This window comes from Chlamydotis macqueenii, chromosome 3 (genome assembly GCF_036417535.1).
Source record: "Chlamydotis macqueenii isolate bChlMac1 chromosome 3, bChlMac1.mat, whole genome shotgun sequence".
Lineage (NCBI taxonomy): Eukaryota > Metazoa > Chordata > Aves > Otidiformes > Otididae > Chlamydotis > Chlamydotis macqueenii.
In genome coordinates, this window is record NC_141558.1 from 106168509 (window position 1) to 106192277 (window position 23769).

At 36.3% G+C, this 23769-nt stretch overlaps 1 protein-coding gene across 7 annotated transcripts in view; it reads left to right on the forward strand.

Annotated features, from left to right (window-relative positions):
• Positions 1-23769, forward strand: part of STXBP5 (syntaxin binding protein 5) — a 110103-nt gene that overhangs the window by 31887 nt on the left and 54447 nt on the right. For all 7 annotated transcript variants that reach the window (XM_086743480.1, XM_086743482.1, XM_086743481.1 and 4 more), the window contains exons 3-7: positions 434-515; positions 1375-1475; positions 14197-14331; positions 15871-15934; positions 18333-18416. In XM_086743480.1, coding sequence (XP_086599606.1) covers positions 434-515; positions 1375-1475; positions 14197-14331; positions 15871-15934; positions 18333-18416 — 466 coding nt within the window. The remainder of the gene's footprint in view (positions 1-433; positions 516-1374; positions 1476-14196; positions 14332-15870; positions 15935-18332; positions 18417-23769) is intronic.

A 23769-nucleotide genomic window follows, 5' to 3' on the forward strand; every position in this document is an offset into this window, starting at 1 on the left:
ACGAGAAAAAGTTCCTTTAGCACTTGAAAAATATGATCGTTTTGATTACGATGCTTATTTAGATTAACTTTCTTTTACACCAGTCCTGATATCTAACACTACTAAAGTAACTGCTTCATCATTCTCCTTGGAGTTCTCATTGATGAAGAATCCCTTAAATGACTGTAAGTTAAGAAGTTATACATAATTTTTGTATTCCATGGGGATAAAAAAGATGAGCCTTTTAAATTTTGTCTTATTTTGTGATGTTTATAAATTAACTTCTTGTGATCATTCAGATCTACATGGTTAAGTATGTTGAGTCTGCTAGCTAGAAGCAGGATATTAACCTGTTTAAATGTGGTTTTAGTGATAGTGATGCTGTTGGTTATGGTGTTTGGGGTTTTTTCCTATCTTACATACAACAAACATTCCTTAATAGTACCAATTCCAGCTTTGGTCGACCAGGAGTTGAATGCTACTGCCAACATGACAGTGGAGCTGCAGTAATCCAGCTTCAGTTCCTGATTAACGAGGTTAGTAAAATGATGTACTTATTCCATGATTCAGAGAAGATACAGAGTGTATTTTCTTCAATTTCTCATTAAGCAAGCATCAAAATCAAACACAAGTGACTCTTAACATGAATGCAAACAGTAATACAAATTATAAATAAATAAACTTTTTTAATTTTAGGAAATGCTTGACTAACTGCTGAAAATATCTGTCTCTAGAGTACTCTTCTGCTATAAGCAAGAACTTTTTTCCTAGGCATATTATTCATGTTATTGAACACTGCAAGTTATCTCTTGAAGTAGTAAAGTGTGTTTTTAATAGTATTAAGTTTCAGTAGTTAGTTTAATTTATTTTGATAGTTACTGGTTTAGACATGAGCTGAGCAATGGTCCCTAATCTGATTCCTCAGTCATTTCAGGTATGGTTTTTTTTTATAGGGGTGTAGCAGCTGTGATACGATAGTAGTGCTGTTCTTGAGCTAGCTGGGACCAGAGTTGTAGAGGGACTTTTACGTCATAGGAGTGGTGAAGTCAAACCTCACTAGCTTTGTCAGCACATAAGTATTAACAGTTGAGTTCATCGCTTAATTTCTGTACAGAGGTGGGCATGAGGGAACTGATGTGCACGCATCAGAAAAAGCTTCTCTTTCCCCGTCACTCCTCAGATAAGCACTGAACCAAATGTGAGTGAGCTGAATGACATGTGGTCACATCAGTTCTCATTACTACTACTTAGAACTTGTGTGCTATAGTACTGATGCACATGCTTATAAATTTTTTTCTCATCCTGGTAGCAAGTATGTAATATATTTCTACTACGATGATATACTGTTACTAGGGCTATGAAAATAAGTTGATTGAAACTTTTTCTTCCTTATAGGGAGCTCTTGTGAGTGCCTTGGCTGATGATACCTTACACCTGTGGAACTTACGTCAGAAGAGACCTGCTATACTTCATTCACTCAAATTTAACCGAGAACGGTAGGGATTGGATTCTTATTGCTTTGCCCTTTACCATCACACTATGTGCTATTGTAAGATCAGAATTATTAATGCAGTCCAATTCTTAACTTGTTAAATAATTGAAACTGGATTTATATCGGATCTGAGTTGCAGGCTGTTGGGGCCCAAAGTTCTTGTGTGCAGACACACTAGTGACCTAAACTGAGATGACTCTTCTATCACTTTGCATATTGTATTACTGAACATCAGCTTTCCCATCTTTAAGATGTTGAAGGATAGAAGGCTTTCCACGTATGTCTACAAAGGAATTTTGGAACAGAAGAGAGTCTGTGTGTATGTGTGTGTGCATCAACAAGCAACAGGAAAACTAGTTAAATTTTATTTGAAGCTTTTCTCCCACTGATGACTAATTGGAATTCTGCAGTGTTACAGCTCCTGTGTGTAGCAGAAGCTGAAAACAACATGCCGTTTGACTAACAATTTTGAGACTCAAGTAGCAGCATTGTAAGCAAGCTAGGTAGACGTTTTAGATGAATCAACTGACTTTTAGAAGTTTAAATTTCTGCAAAAAAAGTGTCCTTTTTTTTTTTTTTTTTTTCCTCCTACTAAGAAGTAGTCCTTCCCTTTTGGGAAGTAGCTCTTCTTTTCCAGTATGGGTAAAGTCTCAGCTGGAATGCTATGTCTACTTTTGAGCAGCATGCTTCAGAGATAGACTGCTTGAGGAGCTCAAAGGATACTTGCAAGAACATGGAATTATGTGTGATTTGTACCTCTGAATAAAGGGGGAAGTAATAAGCTTTAAGTAATGGGTAGCAATAGAAAGAGGCAAGTTTAGATATTTATGTAAAACCTTCTAATGTAATGTCATACAAAGTGCTAAACAGACTGTTAGGTGAGTTATGGATTAACCTTGTGGTTTTGAAGAGTAAGTTGTAAATGAATTTGTCAGGAATAACATGAATGAAGGTTACTGGATTTTTTGAGGGTAGAGGACTAAGTGACTCTAAGTCTCTTTTGAGGTTGTTTCCAGGATCGCTGTGCATAAACTTCTTACCAGGGCCTATAGGCAATGGTTTTAAACTGAAAGAGGGTAGATTTAGATTAGGTATAAGGAAGAAATTCTTTACTTTAAGGATGATGAGGCACTGGAACAGGTTGCCCAGAGAAGTGGTGGATGCCCCATCCCTGGAAATGTTTGAGGTCAGGTTGGATGGGACTTTGAGTAACCTGATTTAGTTGGAGATGTCCCTGCTTCTTGCAGGTGAGTTGGACTGAATGGTCTTTAAAGACCCCTTCAGTCCCAGACCATTCTGTGATTCTGAACTGTTTTGCACAAAACAAAGCTCTAACAGAGCAAGAGTCTCAGCCCCAAGGGAGTGACAGTGTTCCTTTGTGCAGCATAAAAATCCAATTCACAACCTCTAGTTTAATGAGGATTATCCAACTATAGGAGATGCAGTGATGTATCTAAACCTAATTTTCTCTCTCCTTTCACCCTTCTTTCTTAAATGACTCTTCTCTTACCTGTAAGACCTACTTAAGTGTCAATATAAAATTTGAATTTGCAGCCTGAAACCACACTTGGACATTGGCTTCTACCTAATGCTTTAAAATAAATATCTGAGGAGGTGATTCTGATTTTGTGCAAATCTGTTGGAAACTGGCTTAGAGTTTTAAATGCTTGGGTATCTTATTAAACAGAATGGAAGTTTTAAACCATCCTTTTCCTGTTAATGTGATGTTCTCACTAGCAAAACCTGTCACAGGGAGTTGAACTGTGTGTACTCTTACCAGAAAGAGAAGTGGGGGTGGAAAGAGTAGTGGGGGTGGAAAGGAGTCTAGGTCACTCACGTCACTTCAGTGGTTGTATTTGTTGCTGATTTTGGACAGAGTACTGATTTTTCCAGGAAAAGCTGTCTCTTGCTAAAATAGGTAATGAGAGCACCATAGTTACCCAGAGTGGTGAAGGTACAGTCTGAGACAAGGGCTTATTCTTCTAGTAATTTTAATTGTAAAGTATCAGTTACAGTAGCCTATAGAAGTAGCCAGAACACTTAAAATCCCAGAACCATACATGGTCATAGCCACTTATTAGGTCATGATGGATGACTGTTAACTGTTTCCAAATATTCTGTTTTCTTTTGACTAGCATATAAAATAAGACTTTATAAAGTATCATCTCATTACAAGGGATTTTGATTTAGGACTTTAGAGAATTGCACGAATTCACTGTTGAGTAATTCTAAATAGGTATCTTTATAACCCTAAGAGTTCTTGGTAATTAATTATACCTAATATAATTGTGAATTTGAAGTAAATGGGCTTCTCTTAGGTCAGTTTTATGATGTATATTAGCTGCTAAGTTTATTGAGAAGTGTTCATGAATGAAACATGAAATGGGTCTGTCAATTCACAAGTGTTAAGCTGTTCAATACCTAATTAATTAAATCTTGTAAATTTATGTTGTGAGATTAAGATTTGCTCATAAGGACAACTAACCTCTCAGACAGGAGTTATTAAAAATATTATGTACTTCAACAGAGCCTTGTGGCAGTATCTTCTCTAATGATACTTTAATATGCCAACTTGTGTAGAGAACTTGAATATACTGGAAATTAGTTTGGGTAAAAGAATAAATAAGTTAACAAACTGGAAAAAAATATCCTTGGAGGGGAAACAGCCAAACCTGAAAAAGCTGTATGACTGAAGCAGCTATTCCAGTTATTTCATTATTTGCTCTAGAACTCTGTAGATGGTAAGGTTTAAAACTATGTACCTGATTGGGAGTGCTTGGAAGTGTGTTGACGTTGCAGAAGAGCAGTACTTGTGTCCTGTTTAGTAAGAGTTCAGCTCAACACGTTGACCAGTTTTTACTCAAATTTTGTTTCCAAATCAGTTTACTGTGTAAGGATTAGATGTGAACTAGAAGATTGTTTGTAGCATAGAAAGCTAACTGTAGTAATTAGCTACCCAGATCAAATGATATTCTAGTCATGAAAAGTGTTATTGAAGTATGTTCTAAAGAATGAAAAAAAAAGTTGTGGTTTAAACCCAGCCGGCAACTAAGCACCACACAGCCATTTGCTCACTCCCCCTCAGTGGGATGGAGGAGAAAATCAGAAGGGTAAAAGTGAGAGCTCATGGATTGAGATAAAGACAGTGTAATAGGTAAACCAAAAGTCATGCACACAAGTGAAGGAAAACAAGGAATTAATCTGCTACTTTCCATCATCAGGCAGGTGTTCAGCCATCTCCAGGAAAGCGGGGCTCCGTCATGCGTAATGGTTAGCTGGGAAAACAAATACCATCACTTCAAATGACCCCCTGCTTCTTTCTTCCCTCAGTTTTTAGCTGCTGAGCATGACATAGAATCATAGAACAGGATTGGAAGGGACCTTTAAAGGCCATCTAGTCTAGCCCTCCTGCAGTGAGTAGGGACATCTCCAACCAGATCAGGTTGCTCAGAGCCCCATCCAACCTGGCCTTGAATGTTTCCAGGGATGGGGCATCTACCACCTGTGCAAGTGTTGCACCACCCTCATGGTAAAAAAAAAAAAAAAAATTCCTTATCATACAGTATGGTCATACATATGGTACAGGATATCCCTCTGGTCAGTTGGGGTCAGCTGTCCCAGCTGCAGACCCTCCCAAGTTCTTGTGCACCCCCAGCCTCCTCACTGGTGGGGCGGTGTGAGAAGTAGAAAAAGCTTTGACTCTGTGTAAGCACTGCTCTGCAGTAACTAAAACATCCCTGTGTTATCAACCCTGTTTTCAGGACAAATCCAAAGCACAGCCCCATACTAATGACTATGAAGAAAATTGACTCTATCCCAGCCAAAACCAGCACATAAGGCTATGACGTGTTAATGAATTCTGAATTCTCCTGGCACAGCGTTTTACCAGCTCTGGCTAAGTCCCTGCTTGTAGCCATATGGAAGAATTACTGCCCGATGTTTAACAGTGCGATTCCTAGATTTCTTATTTGTTTCTCCTGCTGGTAATCTAGTTTAGCTTGCTTTTGGACCTGTTTTGAACATCTTTCAAATAAGGAGTAAAAAGCAGGCATAGCTTGTTTATAACTGCTTGTGTCATGTGTAAGTATTTTGTATACTTAACTGAATTGAATAAAAATATTAATTTACATGTAAATTAATTCAGAATGCAGTCTTTAGTATATGACTTAAAGCAAGAATTCACACCACCTTTTCTACTAACGAATTTTTAAGAAAAGGGAGTGGTGAGAAAGTTGCATTTTCTTTTGAAATAATTCTATGCCTGTTACAGACTTCATTATGAGCTCTGGAAAATGTCTTTATCAGGTAACTTGCAACTTTTTAGATTTGAGCAAAACATTTCCTTAAATACTCTTGCCTACTGCTTTTAAAGATGTTGCTTTCTGTTGAGTCTTTAAATGAGCAAGTAAGAAATAGGCTGTTTAATAGATTCATAGCCCCTGACTGCCTTTTGTACCAGTGATGGTTAGTAATTTGAAGCAAGTCATCTGGCCTGGTTATTGATGAAGTTTTTGGCGTATAACAAATCTGTTAGCTGAAATTACTGGCAGATGTCAGAAGCGTAGTGCAAAACAAGCTAGTTTTGCAAGTTTTCTAGCCTTTTGTTCCTGTTGCGTTTGTGTGGGCTTTGCAGCTGCTTCGTGTTCTGGTAACCAAACAAAAGCTAGAAGACACTAAATCAATGTCATGGTAAGCTTGGCCACTGTTCTTTGACTGTGGGAAGTGGTGTGTAGGGGCCAGGGAAAAAAGTGCGTAATGATGCTTACATGGTGGGAGCTGCTTGCATGACTTGTCATGCAAGTTAAAAGCAGTGTAAGTAGTACCTTGTTGCAGATTGCACAATTAGTCTGTGAACTTTCTGAACACCCTAGGTTTTGTACATCTGTCAGATTTCTTCAGTGAATCACAGTGTAGTTTGTCATCTACGTACCTGCATGAATATCTTAAACATAATAAAATTGTTGTGTTTACATCTAATGCCAGCCTCATGTCAATTTTGTTATGACTTAGTAGCAAATGCTAATGTTAGAGTAAATTAACTCTGAAATAAGCATAGTTAATGCTTCTTATTAGAGTAAATATTGAAAGAATGTTGTGAGATAGATATCTGATATGGCTTTAGTTTTCTTGCTGTGCAGAAACTGCTAAACTTTGTGCTGATCTGAAGTGTGGAAGGTCAAACACGAGTCACTAATGAGCCAGGGACTTTCAAAGAACTGATTTAAGAGAGGATGAAGTGACAGACTAACTTGATTAAAAAAGAAGAAAGTGGTGTGGGATGACAAATTTGAGTCTCCTTTGCTGCAAAGCAAACCAATCAGCTTTATGTACAAGTATGAAAAATTTGTTTAGTTATCGAAGACTTACATCCTTCCTGAGCTGAGATTCCCTGGTCTAATGCCAAAAGAAGTAGTTTACTTGCTTTGTGACTTAGCATAAAGACGAAAACCACAACCATAGCATAAAAATAGAACTGAGTGTTGAGTGTGGTGAGTGCTTTGCATATTGATCACTGATAGCAGTTTAATTTTTAATATGTCAGCTTTTGTGCTGTGGGATTTAAATAGTTTTCCTCAGCATGAAAGTGCTGAGGAGTAACAACTTGGAGTTACAAAAGTATGTGTTAGTATCACTTGTTTTGTATCCTGCTGTAAACAGCAACTTTAGCATTGTGCTTAAATTCAGTTTACAGTGAATGAGTGAAAAATTCCACTTGTTTCTACTTCTTATTAATAAGCAAGACTTAACTTTTATTACAACACATACCTTACCTTGTTAGATACTCTAACTTTGTACACAGCTGATGAATTAGCAGATGTAAGTTACCTGAGAGTTTTTTCTTCCACCTCACTGAATTTATAAACTGACCAATTCTGCCACTTTGTGGATAGCAGAAGGACATACAGGTTTTCTTGCCAATGTGAGCAGGTGATGATAGACATTGTGTGGTTTTGGTTGTTGGGTTTTTTCTTCCCCTCTCTGTGTATCAGTATTGCTCTTTCACTTCCAGCCTTTGAGGACTAGCTTTTTCCTATTTTCCCCAGGAGGATTACAGATGCATATCTGAACAGTACTTCTGAGAAGTTAAATATTCAGTCTTTGCAGAGTCAATGATACACCAAGTATCAGTTTAATACATGATACAACTAATTTTTTTTCCCCACATAACTGGTTTTTTTTACACTTTTTAAACTATTTTTCTTGAGAATGTTAGGAAATTATCCCTGGATCTACTTGCCTTTATGGTATTGTATAAACACTTTTTTTTTACCTAGTGGGCTTAATGTTACTCAATAGTGATCCACTAGATCATGTGTTTAGAAGGAGTTTTATCTTGTTTCCAGAAGTTAGCAGGAGAAAATGAACTTTCTGACTGTCTGAATTTCCTGCAGATTGGATCACTTTGAAAAATGTTTTCTTCAGGCTGAGTGTGCACACAGTCCCACATGTTGGTGTGTTTGATGGAACTGTGGTTGCATCAGTTGCCTGCTTCAGTCTTTGGTACTGAGGCAGAACCAGAGTGCTGAGTCCTGTTACTCTGAGACTTCAGATTTCGAAGAAGTAGCTTTTTAAAAAGTATTTCCATTGTCCTGTTAGCTGTTTTCCTCGCACACTGACTTTTGCAATGGTATGAGGCACATAATGGCAAAGTGTCACATTTCTGGGCAGAATTCAGCCTCTCGTCTTTAAGCCCTGCCTGTCTGATAGTTGAGGTTCTGTTGGGTTCTTTTGGTGTGGTTTAGATTAGATATTAGAAAAAAATTTTTTACAATGAGAGTTGTAGAGCACTGGAACAGGTTGCCCAGAGAGGTGGTGGATGCCCCATCCCTGGAATCGTTCAAGGCCAGGCTGGATGAGGCTCTGAGCAACCTGATCTAGTCAGGGATGTCCCTGCTTCTTGCAGGGGGGTTGGACTAGATGACCGTTGAAGGTCCCTTCCAACTCTAACTATTCTATGATTCTATGATTCTCCATCTGTGAGCATAATTCTTGTCTTCCATGGGGAAGCTACATCTGTCATGGACATTTTAAGTTGTACTGTGTGACTTCCAAGACAAGCTATTTAGCCTGAACTGCATGTGTTAAAGCAAGCTACCCAAGTGTCTTCCGATGCCAAAGGTCTGCTTAGTTGTTGAGTCATATACGATATACCAAGAGGAGCTCATAAGTATGTAGTGGAGGGTATTTTAAGAGATCCTTGGGTCTTTAGAGTATTTGGTGTGAATTCCTTCCATATTGAAAACTTTTCTTAGTTTTCAAATCAGTTACCTCAAAAGGCATATATGCATTGGTCTTTTGTCAGTGTTACAAGCAGTGAAGCAGCCCTCTTCTGTTTGTATGTAAATAAAAATGTGGAGACCTGTTCTGAGTGAAGTACAACTGAAGCTTGAAAAACCATCTTAAAATGAAGAAGTGAAATGTGACTGCATAAATGAAATAACATGTAAGACATGAAATACATTAGGAACATTACATAGTAAAAATACAAATACCTGCAGCAACCTAAAAAAACCTCTAAAATTGAGCCTTTCTGGAAAAGGATCTAAACGGCTCTGTTATTGATCACATTAGTGGTGACAACTTTATTTCTGTTCTTGGCTCTTGCTTCCCTATTACTCCATCTTGACCCCACTAGTGTACACCACAACTCAAATACTGAACATGTGTACTTCTCAGCTGCCTTTAGAGGCAGCCCTTTGAGTGAATGTATTTGGGGAAGCATCATTTCGAGTGCTGTTAGAAGATAAAAATAGAATTGAAGTACCTGGTCCAGTTTCTAGGATGTACTGTATTTAACCCCATGGTCTTTTGGGGAAACAATTTTGGGATGCATTGAAGAGGAATATTTCCTCTCCATGGGCCTTCTGCCCCTTCAGGCCTTTTCTGTACAGGTAGGTGTTTCAAACCTGTTGAATTTTCCAGATCTGGAAAAAGACCTTTTGCAGCAGTCTGGCAAAGTCACAGCCACTGCTTGCTTCCATCAGCACATCATTCTGACACTGACTCTTGACTTCTTATGCCCATTGAAGACTTGACGAGAGACTGTGGACATGGGGTCTAGGCTAACGTAGAGAATTAAACGTTTTGGCTTTTGATTTTTACACGGTGGATATCTCGTGCGTGAAAGGTTGAAGATAGAGTATGCAGAATACAACTTTGGTAGCTTAACACTTTTCTTTTTATAAAAATTTTATTTTGCTTATACAATAATAATCAGAGCTGCTAGTGTAAGTACAGTAACTGCAGACCTATAATGATAGCCTGAGGTTCTAGAAATAGTTTTAGTGACTTAAAAATAAAACCTGTTATCAGTGTTTGTCATTCATCAAAGTATTTGTCACTGTGTTTTGTTAAAGCAGTGGAAAATTCTGAAGGACATGTAATACTTCATAATGCAGTAGACTAAGGAAAGATAAAAGGTTTATTTAGAAGGAATTCTGTTGTCATAATACACTCAATGTAACAACCTGTCATTTTTACTTAATATTTCCCTTAAAAGCCTAATTCTTCAATTTACGTGTTAATCTAACAAATTGTATTCTTTAATATTTCTTAATTAAATTCTTCTAGGGAATATGATCACTTGCTATAATAACTATTTTGATATACACTGTGAAACAACCACAATTAAGATTTTTCTTCAATAACTTTGACATTATCAGAAAAGACACATGGTCTGCAGTTAAAGGAAATCCTTTCAGTAGGTTTACAAACAGCTTCTGAAAGACTCTCCTGTCATTGCTAATACTCTCCCAAAAGCAATAGCGCAAATTATATTTTTAAGTACAGTAAGAATAATAAATACTTCTTATCGGTGTTTTCCACTGCTGGTGTACTGCTGAGTTTTCTATATATTACTTTGTTTTCTTGAACTGTTGACTCGACTCCTGCAAACTAATTTCACAGGGGCACAAGGGAAGGAGTGGCTTTGCAAATATGTGTGCAGTGAGGAGGAAGATCTTGTGCTTAGGGAAAAATACAGTTAAAGCAGAGTTTAGAACAACCCTGACTGTTCTGGGATTGCATAACTACCTTACTTTAGCAATGATGTTAGCATGTATTAAAATCAGACTGTAGACTTCAGATTTAAAATATATATATATATATCTATCTCTAAAGCATTGGGTTTTTTTCTATAAAGGGATTTTTTCTTTTTACAAGTATGGGGAACTGAAATATTTCGAATCAAATGCTGTGCACAATACTTGTATTAGGCTAAAGGCTCAATCTGCTTCACAAAATGTACTATACTTACTGAGGTAGCTGGAACTTCCTTGGTGATAACATGAGGAATCTGTTGTGCCCTGAAAGAGCTGTCTGCAAAAGCCTACTTTCTGTGATCACTATCTTGGACAATCTCTTTAGATGTACAAAACTGGTGTATTATATTCTTGTAGATGCTTCTGTTGTAGTATTTTTGGCCAAAATGGCCAGAAGTGGCAGGGGAAGAGTATGGTACTCTGCTTTTGACTGATATATTATTTTTAGGCAGTTGGGGTTTTTATGCAAGAAAGAATTACGCTCAACTGAAGTAAAAAAAAAATTGCATCTATAGTCCTTTTGATCTAATCACAATGATTGATTGTATTTTCCACATTTATGTACATATCCATTTGTGGGTACAGAGAGAGGGTGAAGAATACTTGAATTGTAGAAACAGCCAGAGCATTCATTATATGGCAACTTGCACTACTTTTGATCTTAAAATATGTTATGGATTAAATAAGTACTGTAATCTTGTAGTGAAAGATAGGTATCTGAAATAAAAATCAGCTTTTTTTCAGAAAAAAAATACACTATTTTTGTCCAAGTGTTAAATAAGCAAGTAATACCTCACCACCAAGAACACCCTGACCTTTTTTCCATCCTCCCAAACAAGTTTGAATCCCTTTAATCCTCAGTCCAATTTTCAACATAGCAAGTGAGGCCACTGAATGTAGCCTGCATGTTGACATGATAGTATGTTGTCACTGGCCCTTCACATGGTTGTAGCTTCACTGAATTTTAGTTTTTAAGAGGGCTGTAACATTTCCAATGTTTTTTAAAAATTACATAGTCTAAGGTGAAGCCTTAGTCACTGAAGAGAGAAGTTCAGTACGTGGACTTTAATGTTGGAAATTGCTGTAATAAATGCAGTTATCTGAAATTAATCACTTGAGACAAAAATATAATTGAATTTCTGAAAGTTGGAAGACATACTTTTTCTATTAAGAAAATAAATAGCACATAAAACTATATTTACAAATGGAGTAATATTTACTACATTGAAGCTGAAATGGTGATTCTTTCATTATAGCAGGATCAGCATGGCAAATTCCTTTTGGATTTAACTAGTTGTCAGTTGTACTGTGAAATGTAAAAGCTACAAGAGTATTCTTAAGTTATATAAAAATCGTACAAGACTCTTTCTGGTTGTAGAAGACTGATAAAAGCACACTTTGAAGGATAAGGTTAAGATCCCCGTTTTATATGTGCCTATACTTAATTGTTTTTAAGTCTCTTCCTGCCTTTGAGAGTTTGTGAACAACTAACTTCACTAAATGTTTAACTTTAGTTTATTCTTGATGTGGAATAAATTTATTGCTTGCTAACTCTTGACAAAATTAATCTTATTTGCATGGGAGAGACAGTAAATAGAATATGGCTGAATATTCAAGAAGGGCATCAAGAATCTTGGAGTTAGACACTTCTTTAAGTGTTGCCTTTTTGCTATAGCAAAGGTGCAGCCCAAACTTACATTATTTTTTTTTCCCCTACCTGTAAATAATGTGAAATAGGCTGTTTTTTATAGTGAAGATGTTGGATAACTGTGATAATATTAACTCACAGATCAAGACAAATACACCCATGACCATGCTCCTGAATGCTGTTTCTGGTTGCTAGGCCACGTTTTTAGATCAACAAATTTGGCTGCGAGCTGCTTCTGGCATGTGGAGTCCTGGCACAAAAAGCAGCTGAAGTGTTGCAGAGTGAGGATTTATGTTTTCATGCTATTTAGTCTTTCCTCTTCCCCATGACCTGCTTGTAGTGGGACAACTCTGTTACTGGGCAGTAAGGTTTTGGGGCCTGCCTAGGAAGTGTGTGTACAGATGCGTGGGATTGAGCTTCCAATAAAATATTTATTTCAAGGACATTGGGGAAACTCAAGTCTTTAACCTGTGGTGTTTGCAGATTACTGTGCTTAATAAAAATGTTACAGCCTCTGTAAGTTAAATGAGTTGGAAGAGCATTTTAAATCTCGTATATAGGCCTTTTTTTCTGTGAAACATCAATGAAAAAAGTTAGTGCAGCCTTTTGACTTAAATATTCAAGCACAAGAAATCAAGGAAGTTAGAAAATCGATTAAATTAAATATTTGCTCAAGCAAACTGCATTCCTGAGCTAGAAAGAAATTAGTAATATAAAAAGTAAAGCAGTACACTTTTGATCTGGGTAGCGTTGCTACAGAAGCCTTAACTTTTGAAACCTGTAATACAAATTAACATCTTTACAGCTGTTAGCAGATTTTTTTTCGTTGCTGCTGTTAGCCTTTGCTTTTGTGCTGAAGTTAAGTGTATATGTACAACATCTAATGCAAAGGCTCTGAAGCTGTTCTTTGCATAAATAGTTATTAACAGGCTTGTGAAGTGATGCATGGATTTGGCAAGAAGAGAGCCCAACTGGGAGAAAACAAAAAAATCAGTAAAGCTAAGGATTAGAGCTGACAGAAGAAATTTCCACTGAATAATTACTTACCTTATCACTGAAGAATTTCTGAAAGCCCAAATTTAGTAGTCCAAGTAGTTTGGCAATTTCTTTTGATATTGGACCTTGTCAGATTAAACTAGTTGAGTTTTACAGTTTCCAGAAAGTTTCTAGGCTCTAATTTCAAGTTAGTGTTTTTGTTGTATAGAAAAATCAGACACTTTAGAAGCTTTGGTTCTACAGACCTTATTTCTTTTTCAGTTTTGAAGAAGGAATAAAAAAGAAGCAGGACTCAAAAGGACAGAAATAACTATGTTTTCAAATACCAACATTTGCACGGGAGCTATGGTCAAAGAAGAGTTCTGTGCTGGTACAAACAGTTGTTAGCTTTTGGGGTTTTCTTCTAGCAGAAGAGAAAACTATAAGGTGGAAATTTTAAACATGGTTTAAGTAATATAATAGCCCCAAACTTAAACTACTTTTATAATTACTTTTGTAATTGTTTAGGATTGGTTTTAAGTTTACTCTTTAGGGGGATACTTTGGGTTACATCTGAACTTACATTTCTTATGCTTCATTTTCTGCCTTTGTCTCCTCACTTTGAAACTAACTAATCTGCATAAGGCTACTTCTGAAAATCCCTTGTTTTTTAGAACTTGAAATTAAATAGTTTTCAAAGGGACATTTATATATTATAAGGGTATTATATTTTGAGTTTAAAATTACAGCAATCCCTGAGCAAATACATTAATATTATAATTTTGAAAGGTGCCTGTAATTTTTTATCTGAGTGATTTAATAGTTTAAAAATATCTTGGTTTCTATTTCTTGTTTACTTTTAATTTATTTCATTGTCTGTACATCTCTTACTTTTGTCACGTATTGGCTTTGCTACTTTTTTTCTAGCTGTAACTTGTCCTATTTCTTCCTGCTTGCCTGTTGCCTTTCTTCTAACTTTTGTCGGCATAGACCTTGAAGTGTAGGATATCTAAAAGATTTTAATTCCTTTTTTTTTTTTTTTTTGTAACTTTCTCTTTCAGGATAACATTTTGTCATCTGCCTTTCCAAAGTAAATGGCTGTATGTGGGCACCGAAAGAGGAAACATTCACATTGTCAACGTGGAATCATTTACTCTCTCAGGCTACGTCATCATGTGGAATAAAGCCATTGAACTGTGAGTTTAATCAAGTCTGTTGAGGCGAGGGAACAGAAGTGTCCCAGATGTTAATATTAGTTGCAGAAATGTCATTGTTACCTAGAGTGACCTCTGTATTAGTCTCACTACACTAAATACATGATCAAAGTACATAAAGTCATGTAAATACTTCTTATTCTCATAAAATGTGGCGTGTTAATGTTAATATGTTTCTCCTTAAATATTATTTTATCAGAGTGCCTGGAATAGACATAAAAATCATTATCTGTGGTAGTAAAGAGCTAGAAAAGTAATATATGTGAAAATATTATGTGGCTGCTGCTTGGGCAGGCATGTCACTTCTACAGTTTTGGGATGAAAGGCCAAAGAATAAAAATATGTGTATGCATTGCAAGAGGACTGCTACATGCTGAGTATAAAACTACTATCTAAAAATGTAAATTCAAACAAGCTTATTCCAAGAGTGAAGTATATTTTTTTACTACTGTGCCATTGCTCCTCCTTTTTAAATAATAAATTTGTGTATGCAAATATATGTTTTCACTGACAAAAAGCTACTTGTGTGCTGCTGTTCCTGTTTTGCTTTGTTCCCAGAATGTTATGTCTATCCTCAAAATGTAGAACCATAGAATTTTTTGGGTTGGAAGGGACCTTTGAAGGTCATCTAGTCCAACTCCCCTGCAAGGAGGAGGGACATCTCCAACCAGATCAGGTTGCTTAGAGCCTAGTTCAGCCTGACCTTGAATGTTTCCAGGGATGGGATGTCTACCCACCTCTCTGGGCAACCTGTTCCCATGTTCTGCCACCCTCATTGTAAGATTTTTTTCCTTCTGTCCAGTCTGAATCTACCTCCCTCTATTTTAAAACCATTACCCCTAGTCCTGTTACAACAGGCTGGCTGAAGAGTCTCTCCCTGTATTTCCTGTAGGCCCCCTGTAGGTACTGGAAGGCCACTATAAAGTCTCCCTGGAGCCTTCTCTTCTCCAGGTTGAACAGCCCCAACTCTCTCAGCCTGTCCTCATAGGAAAGGTGCTCCAGCCCTCTGATCGTCTTTGTGGCCCTGCATACATGAAGTCTATCACTTGTCAAAGACTGTTGAAACAAACACAGCTCTTCTTTAGTCAATCTTCTTCAATAGCAAGAAGTCAACATGAAGTCTGAACTTTGTGTTGTTTTAACAATGCCCAGCTTAGACAGTTTATGAATAATGGCATGACCTATTTTCCAGCATGAAAATAAACATTTTCTCCAAGTGTGTCAATTCTGTAACAACAAGCATTAAGATAGATATTGTAAAACTAATAACAATTTTTTGTGTTGTAAATAAGCAGTAAATAATCATTTCACTCCTATAAAAATGTGAAACTAAGAGGCTAAAAATAGACAAAGTATTTATGAGCTTGAAGATAAAAGTAAAAGTGACTCCACACTAAAAGTCAGTAGCTTGTTTGCATGTAGTCTGTATCTGCAGCATCTGTATTAAGTGCAGTCATTTTGAGGTGCGGGTTTGGGCAGGGGAAATTTTTTTTTTATTAAACGGAAATATTTCTTGTTTAGGTCGTCCAAATCTCACCCAGGGCCTATTGTCCACATTAGTGACAATCCAATGGATGAAGGAAAGGTAGGATATGTTTAAAGACTACTCAATACATTATTTTTAAGACTTTTTTTTTTTTGAAGTATAGATATCACTGCTGTTTAAGGAAGGATTAAGTAGATGAGACCAATGTTGAAAGCATGAAGGAAGGCTAAATCGAGGTTTTAAGCTCTGAAAATAATACAAAGCAAGGTACAGACATGACTGTAGGACACATTAGTGGAATAATTGAATGTATCTTGTCATCAGAAAGACTTGAAAACAGAGCTGAAAGTACTTAATTGTAAAAATTCTTGAAAACAAAAGCAAAGAACTTTACTTATTCTGGTAAAGAATTAAGATGTTACCAAAAAACCCAATCATAACCTGAGTGCAGGAATAGTGGGATGGAAATTAAATAAACATTATAATGTTCTTGCATGTTGCTGTTTTACAACTTGAAAATGCTTATTTATATAGCATGTTTATATGGAATATTGTGTACTTTGTCTTTAGTTTAGCTAGCCAAAGGCAGCAGATTTTATGGGATTTGAGGTCTAACTGACATACACTCTTGTAGCAGACAGCATCTAGTGATTATAATAAATTGCTTAAAACCTAACTGGCCTATAGTACAACTAGATACTTCAGAAAAGTCAACTCAACTGAAACATGTAAGAAAGAGCTATGTATTAGATTTACCTTTTCCTTCTTTTGAACCAGTATAAATAATAATCTGTTTATCTTGACTAAAAGTTTTACAGTACATGTTCTTGAAGCCCTAGCAAGATGACAGTTTTCATGTCCTGTGACATAGCAGCCACAAAAGAAGTAGTTGAGTTATGAACTCAATGATCATAAGTTCCTTCTGTATTTTTAAAGTAAATCTCCAGGTACTATCCTTTGCTTTGGGACATCTGTTATGAGACTCAGGCAAAACTAACATAGAATGCTTAACCTTAGTTCACAGTGAAGACTTCATTAATTAAAAGAGAAAGCAAAGAGTTAAAATGCTAGTGTGCCTTCTCTAAGTGACAGCAATTACTGTAGTACCAAATAATACATTCCCTGCTTAAATCATGGTTGCAAGACTAGGTCTGTGCTTCCGGGTAACAGACCTCTTCTACAAGTCTTGGGATAGGTTCGTATGACTCACTCACTCTATGAAGAATCTTCAGCCTCTTTAGCTTGTGCCCCCCATACAGTTATCTAGGAAATCTTAGTGGTCTACTGCAACTTTTGTTCAGATCCCTTGGTCTACAATGAAGAGTAAGTAGGAGGGATTTTCCTTAGTTTTGGTAATAAGAATAAAGCAAAATATGAAAGAAGGATTTGAAAACCACAGTCTTAAATGTATCATTTCCAAAAGTCTGTAGACCTGTGAGAAAAGTATGGTTATAACTTAACCAGAGACATTGACGCCACTTTAATTTAGAGTGGAGTCAATGAAAATCTTTTGAATCAGGCTTAAGTGATTGACTAGCTTGATGAATTAAATTCTGAAATATTATTTTTCAGTGTAATGTCTCAGAAATATACTAGAGTTTTAAACTCCAACTTGGGAAGAATCTTCAAGGAGGGAGAAAGTAATTTTGCTTACTACTGTTCCACGTACACGGGAGAAATTTTTTTTGGTTTACTTGCATTTCATTTGACATGTTAGTGGTGGATAAAACTGAAGAGAGGGAATTATACTTCTGTCTCAACAGTGGTTTGAATATCTTAATAGCATGCTAGTTGTAAACTTATGTCCTAGACATCTGAGGTTTCAATCCAACAAGGAGAATTTCATGAGTAGGGATTTTTCAATGGGAGAGAGCTTGCTGCAGTTAGTGCAAAACTAATGGCTTTCTCTGTAGAATTAGGTTTGAATCACATTCTAGAATCACAAAACATGAATGCAATGAAGCTATGGTAACTTCAGAAAAGACAAATGATCTATTTATTCTGGTGTGTTGCACTCCCACTCCACATTTACTGATTGTTAATTAAAGTTCGAGAATTACTGGTTTTATAAATCAGGCTATCAATCAGTGTTTTAGAATCTGACCTTACACTCCTCTTCTTTCTCATTTAAAAAAGATTGCTAGAAAAAAACTGAACTGAAGGTCTTGCAGTGGCGAGAATCTCCTGTGTACTCACTTTTAAACTTTGTTCATGCTATTAGCCTTCTAATCACTGGAAGAATGCTACATTTTTTCTAATTTTGCATGAATATCAGTTGTATTAGCTGGAAGTTTAGGCCAATGACAACAAGTACAAAGTAAACCTCTCTAACAGTGAGGTCTTCACTACTTCTCACTAGTTTTTGTCTTCATAACTACTTACAGTTCCTACATGCAGTATTATGCTGTATCTCTTTGGGGCAAGAACTACAGCCATTGCAAGTGGTATTATTTTGCTTATCCTTATACAGACTTAGTATCTCTGCTTATCATTGCAGCTTCTGATTGGCTTTGAGTCTGGAACAGTGGTATTATGGGATCTGAAGTCAAAGAAGGCAGATTACAGATACACTCATGATGAGGTAACTTTTTATCTGTGTTACTTACTATGAGGTTATAATTTGCTATTCTAATAGCAATTTTTTTTTTATTTCTTCTCCTGCTTCTGTCACCAATGGATTGCTAAATAGGTCTCCTTGAAATTGCAAGTACTTGAAGTTTTCTCTAAAAGAGTCATAGAGTTTTGGATAATAGAAACTTCAGGCCAAATAAGTGTTCACTAAGTTGAAGTTCATGAAGCAATGAATTTGATTTCTTGACTGATTTCAGGGGCTGGAGGAGGAAGCTCTCAGATGTCTTTTTCTGATATTGGGTAGTGTAATATTCACCTGTGTTAAGAGGTTAAATCTTAAGTTGAAACAAGATTGTTTAGCAGTTCCTGTAATTTGGAATCTCTCATATTCTGAAAAGTGGAGGGGGAAAAAGGAACCACTGAATAGCCTTGCTAGGACATTTTTATAAACCCACCTTTTCTTTGTAGGATAAGATCAAGGTTTGAAATCAAACTGGGGGAGGTTTAAAAAGAAAAATGGCATTTAATGGCATTCATTTCTTAAAAATGTGATTCTTGAGAGAATGAAGGTTTTTTGAAAGGCTGAAATTAAGAAAAATCATTCAACACAGTATGTAAGTCTCAGTTACATTACATTGATTGTAAAATGTCTGTATCATTGTTCAGTACCAGCTAGGCCTGTTTCCTGTGTTACAACAGGTGTATTTTCCTTAGCTTTGTGCTGAACTTCTCGCAAGAACGGATTTGGGGATTTTTGTGCTGATTCTGGTTTAGTACTCATGCTTGTGTGTGTTAGCTCTGCTTTCTCTGAAAGAGGAGGCTCTGAAGAGGTCTAAGCCTTGGATCATCAGAGCTGTATTAGAACATCAGAACTGAATGAGTTTCTTTGTGTGTTCAGGAATGTCTGTATAAGCCTCAAAGTATGTTATGTGTGAAGAGCAATTTTCTATCTTCTGGTTTCATTGCATGCACCTAATTAATTCCTTCTGTTGCTTTTTCATAAACTGACTTGTATCTTCATCTTTTTCTAGTCTTAATGAAGTTCTTCCTATACTTTTTCATAGAATCATAGAATGGTTTGGGTTGGAAGGGACCTCTAAAGGTCATCTAGTCCAACCCCCCTGCAAGGAGCAGGGACATCCCCGACTAGATCAGGTTGCTCAGAGCCTCATCCAACCTGGCCTTGAATGTTTCCAGGGATGGGGCATCCACCACCCCTCCGGGCAACCTGTTCCAGTGTTCTATAACTCACATAGTAAAAAATTTTTTCCTAATATCCAATCTAAATCTACCCCCCGCTATTTTAAAACCATTACTCCTTGTCTTATTGCAACAGGCCCTACTAAACAGCCTATCCCCATCTTTCTTGTAGGCCCCCTTGAGGTACTGAAAGACTGCTATCAGGTCTCCCCGGAGCCTCCTCTTCTCCAGGCTTGCTTGGAGAAGGCTTGCTCTTTTCTAACTTTCCTTTTTTAACCATTCTATTTTTCCTTTGTTTTATAAAAGAGAAACACAACAACATAGTATACTCAAGATATGGGCATGCTGAATTTGTGATGTGAAATAATTGTTTGGTTTTGTTTTCTTTCTCTCTTGATCTTGATACTGGATTAGCCTTTTGATCCTTCAAGCACTAAGCAGATGCTTCCTTGGAAAAACCTGCTATAAAAGTAGTCTCATTTTTCAGTGTTAATTGTCAGCTCAAAGTCCATTCTGTTTATGCATAGCTTCACATTTGCATAGTTCAACAATAAAAAATGTTTAAGTCTTTCTGCAGTTCTTCACTGGAATCCCAATTTCTATCTTGAATATGCTTTGATACTGTCAGCAGACTTATCACCTTAATATGCTTGTTGTAATTTTGAGTTGTTTATGAATAAACTGAGCAGCACAGATCCTTCAGGATCTCTACCTTCATCCATGAACTAATCACCTACTGTCAGCCTTTCTTCGTTCTAGCTTGCTTTACTTTATGATACCTTAACCAATTATTCATCTATTCAAGGATCTCTAGTCTGTTTGGTTTCAGTTTCGTTTGAGGGGTCTTATTGGAAGACTTTGAAAATTGTGTAGACAGCTTAATTGGTGTTTCCATTAGCCACATATTTGTTAACATTTTCAGACGTTTGTTGGATATTATTTCCTTTTACAAAAAGCATGTTGACTTCTCTTACCTGCTATATTATACTGATCCATATGTTAACTCTATTGTTTAATAAAGTTTTGTTGCAGTTTCTGGAAACTTACCTAGGGTAGACACTGTGCTGCTTATTCTGTTTTTTTCTTTGGATTTTGTTGTCCATTTGTTTAAAAACAGACTCCATACTTATCTTCCTGAACCAATCCTGATTTGAGAGGTTGCAAACAGCAGCAAATAGCTCAGCTTTAGTCTTTGATTTCCTTTAGAATTTGTAAGTGAATGTGTAGTTGTTCACTTTGGTTTTTTGATTGCAGAAGAGGTAATCAAATACCTTAGGTCAGATTCTTTGGTAAAGAAATGTGCATTATCATAAGTTGCAATGGATAGGAAGGGGAAAGAAAAAATGAAGATCTGTGGAGTGAACTTGATGAGTTTCTCTGTTCTCATTAGTCAGAATCAACATAGAGTAAAGTTGCTTAAAAAAAATATTGGCCATTCTGGTCTTAAAAGTTGAAGTATGCTTTTTCTGTGAGATCAGATTGCCCTTTAAGAAAATATCTCTTTGGAAAAAGAATTACTATATGCAGTAGTAATTTGTTGATTCTCATCCATTTAACATTGTATGACAAGGAATTTCTTCTTCAATGGGTAAGTTATTTAGATCTAATCTTCTAAGGGGGAAGGCAGAATGGCAGAATAGAATAATGTCTTTTTTTGTCTTTTTTTTTTTTTTTTTAAACTTGGGTTTGATACAGTTAGGCAGTTTCAAGTTCTTCTGGATTCTGGCCTGAATGGCATAGAAATAAAATGATTAATTTTGTCTAACAGAATTGGAAAATGTCTGTTTCTTGAAAGGTGCCATTGCAGAGTGCACTGTAATTGTTTCTGGACTGATGGCCTTAAGAGATTGTCACATACAGAAAAGATAATGAACGGAAAGCTGCAGAAAGTGGATGATTCTATGTATGCTGTATCTATCTGTCCCTCTTTTTTAGTGCCAGTCAGGTGACATGCGGCTTCTCCTGTATCTTTCTTTCATTTTATTCTCCAGTGCCTCTCGGTTTTGTATTTAGCTGCAAAAGTGGAGAATCTCCCTCCATTTGTTGGTGGAAGGAATATTCAACTTCATAATGTTGTCTTTCTAATCATATTGTGATCAGTGCTGACTAACTAGTGGCCTATTTGAATATACTGTTCTTGCTGGTTTTCAGCTTGCACAGTTTCAAGTAAGTGAATGTAAATGTTCGGAAATGCAGAAGAAACAGACTTTTCATTGCATTTTTCAAGAATAAAATGATATTGCCAATTAATAAAAACTTTGCTAGTTTTTATGAGCAGCTTCTTTAACAGATAAGAGAGAACTGTTCTCACTTGCTTAATGCTGGAAAAGGTTACTTTGGAAAAGTGGGTAACTTAGTTTTAGACAATTAACACTATAACTGATACTGTGAAAAATACTGACTGGAGTTGTTGGAATTCTGATAATAAGGTAACCTGTTCATTCTGGTTGAATAACTTAGCAATTAAAATACTTAACAAAACATGAAATGTCTATGTGTATATAGTAAGCAAATAATTCTTTTCAGTGGTAGGCTAATACAGTTGTGTAGATTTTGAAGTAGAAGGGAAAATCAGAAACCAGGGAAACTGAATTGAGCAAGACATGGGGAGGGGACATCTACAGTGGAACACGATCCATGCTTTCTTCCTCTGTGAACGTGGGTGCCTGCCCAGCACCCTGCTCTGACAGCTGTGGCACAAGAACTCTAGGAACACTCATCCCAAGGACGGGAATGCTTATAGAGTGGATGACACCACCACCTCTAAAACCTTTGTAATCATATTTCTGCTTAACTGTGGCTGAAGGAGGCAGCTTTAGGTCGTGATTAGTATTAGTGCTAATTGGTGTATTGTTCCCTCCACAACATTCTAGTTTATAACATAGAATTTACTTAGAATTTGGTTTTGATTTTTTTCTCTATTACAAATGAGATCCTGAACTTATAATAAAAAGTATACAGCAGTGTAACAGTAATATGTATAGAATTAGTAAGAAGAATGCAGAAATGTAACATTGTTTTTTGGAGAAGTTGAAGGAAATTATCTGGAACATAACGGAACTACAGTTGTGAATGAACTTATCTTTAGAAAGGTTCTTTGAAAGTCTTTTGTCAAAACATCCTTTTTGTCTTGGGCAGGCTCAGTGGAAAAATAAGACTAAAGTCTTTTTTCAGTCATTCTTGAGCCTTTTGTGTTCAAACGTTGGGGTTAAAAAAAAAAAAATTGTGTTTCTTATGTGGAATACAGTTTATACTGTGAATGTTTCCCATATTATTATCAGCCATGAAAGAAATAATACAAATTTCTCAACTATTAGTTTTATTTCTAAGAAATTGAAGTGCAACGTCTGAAAACTAAAACTAATTTTTAATAAAGTCTATTATTTGAGTAGTATTTTGCTCCATTTTAAAGTAAGCTTTGATAGTATTAACTCAGGAAATATATTCTAGATTACTGTTTCTAGGCTTAATGTTCTAGTACATGGCTGAGTGTAAGAGATTATTTTACAGCATTAAAAACATGTCAAAGTAGCCTGTGGGATTAAGAGGGGCGAAGGGGAAGCAACCCTGATATGTGACTTACCAGAAACTAAAGCATGTCAATGCAGTTATTAGGTGCTTGCGCATTTCGTTGCATCAAAACAATCTTGATAATATATTTGCAATTTAAGTCTAAGTAGCTATGTTCTTTTTTGGGTTTTTTTACAGCTTTTTTCCCCTCTTCCTTTCTTAGGCTGTTGACGGGAGAGTTAGCATAGGTATGCTTGCTTTGGATATTTTGGTAAACTTGTAGAAAAGGAGTCAGTGTCATCATCTGTTCAAGTTTACCGGAAAATACTGTCAGTGTCCATGCAAATGGAGGACTACCATAATAAGACAGTGAAATGTGAATAGACTGTGGTGAACAGTATCGTTTGCAGAATAACTAATCTTGCATCATGGACCTTGCCAGTCATGCACTGTATATTTCAACTCCGTTAATGGCACAGAAGAGTAAAGGGTGATGGTCAAATGCAAAGAATGGTGAAAGGAATTTGCCAGGATTCTGGTACGTTCCTATGGGAAAGTATGCAGAAACATTTTGCCAATTTTTGTGTTATACTTGAAAGGAAAGCAAGGAGATGCATATTATTTTAAGAAAGGAAAAAAAATGGTTAATTAAA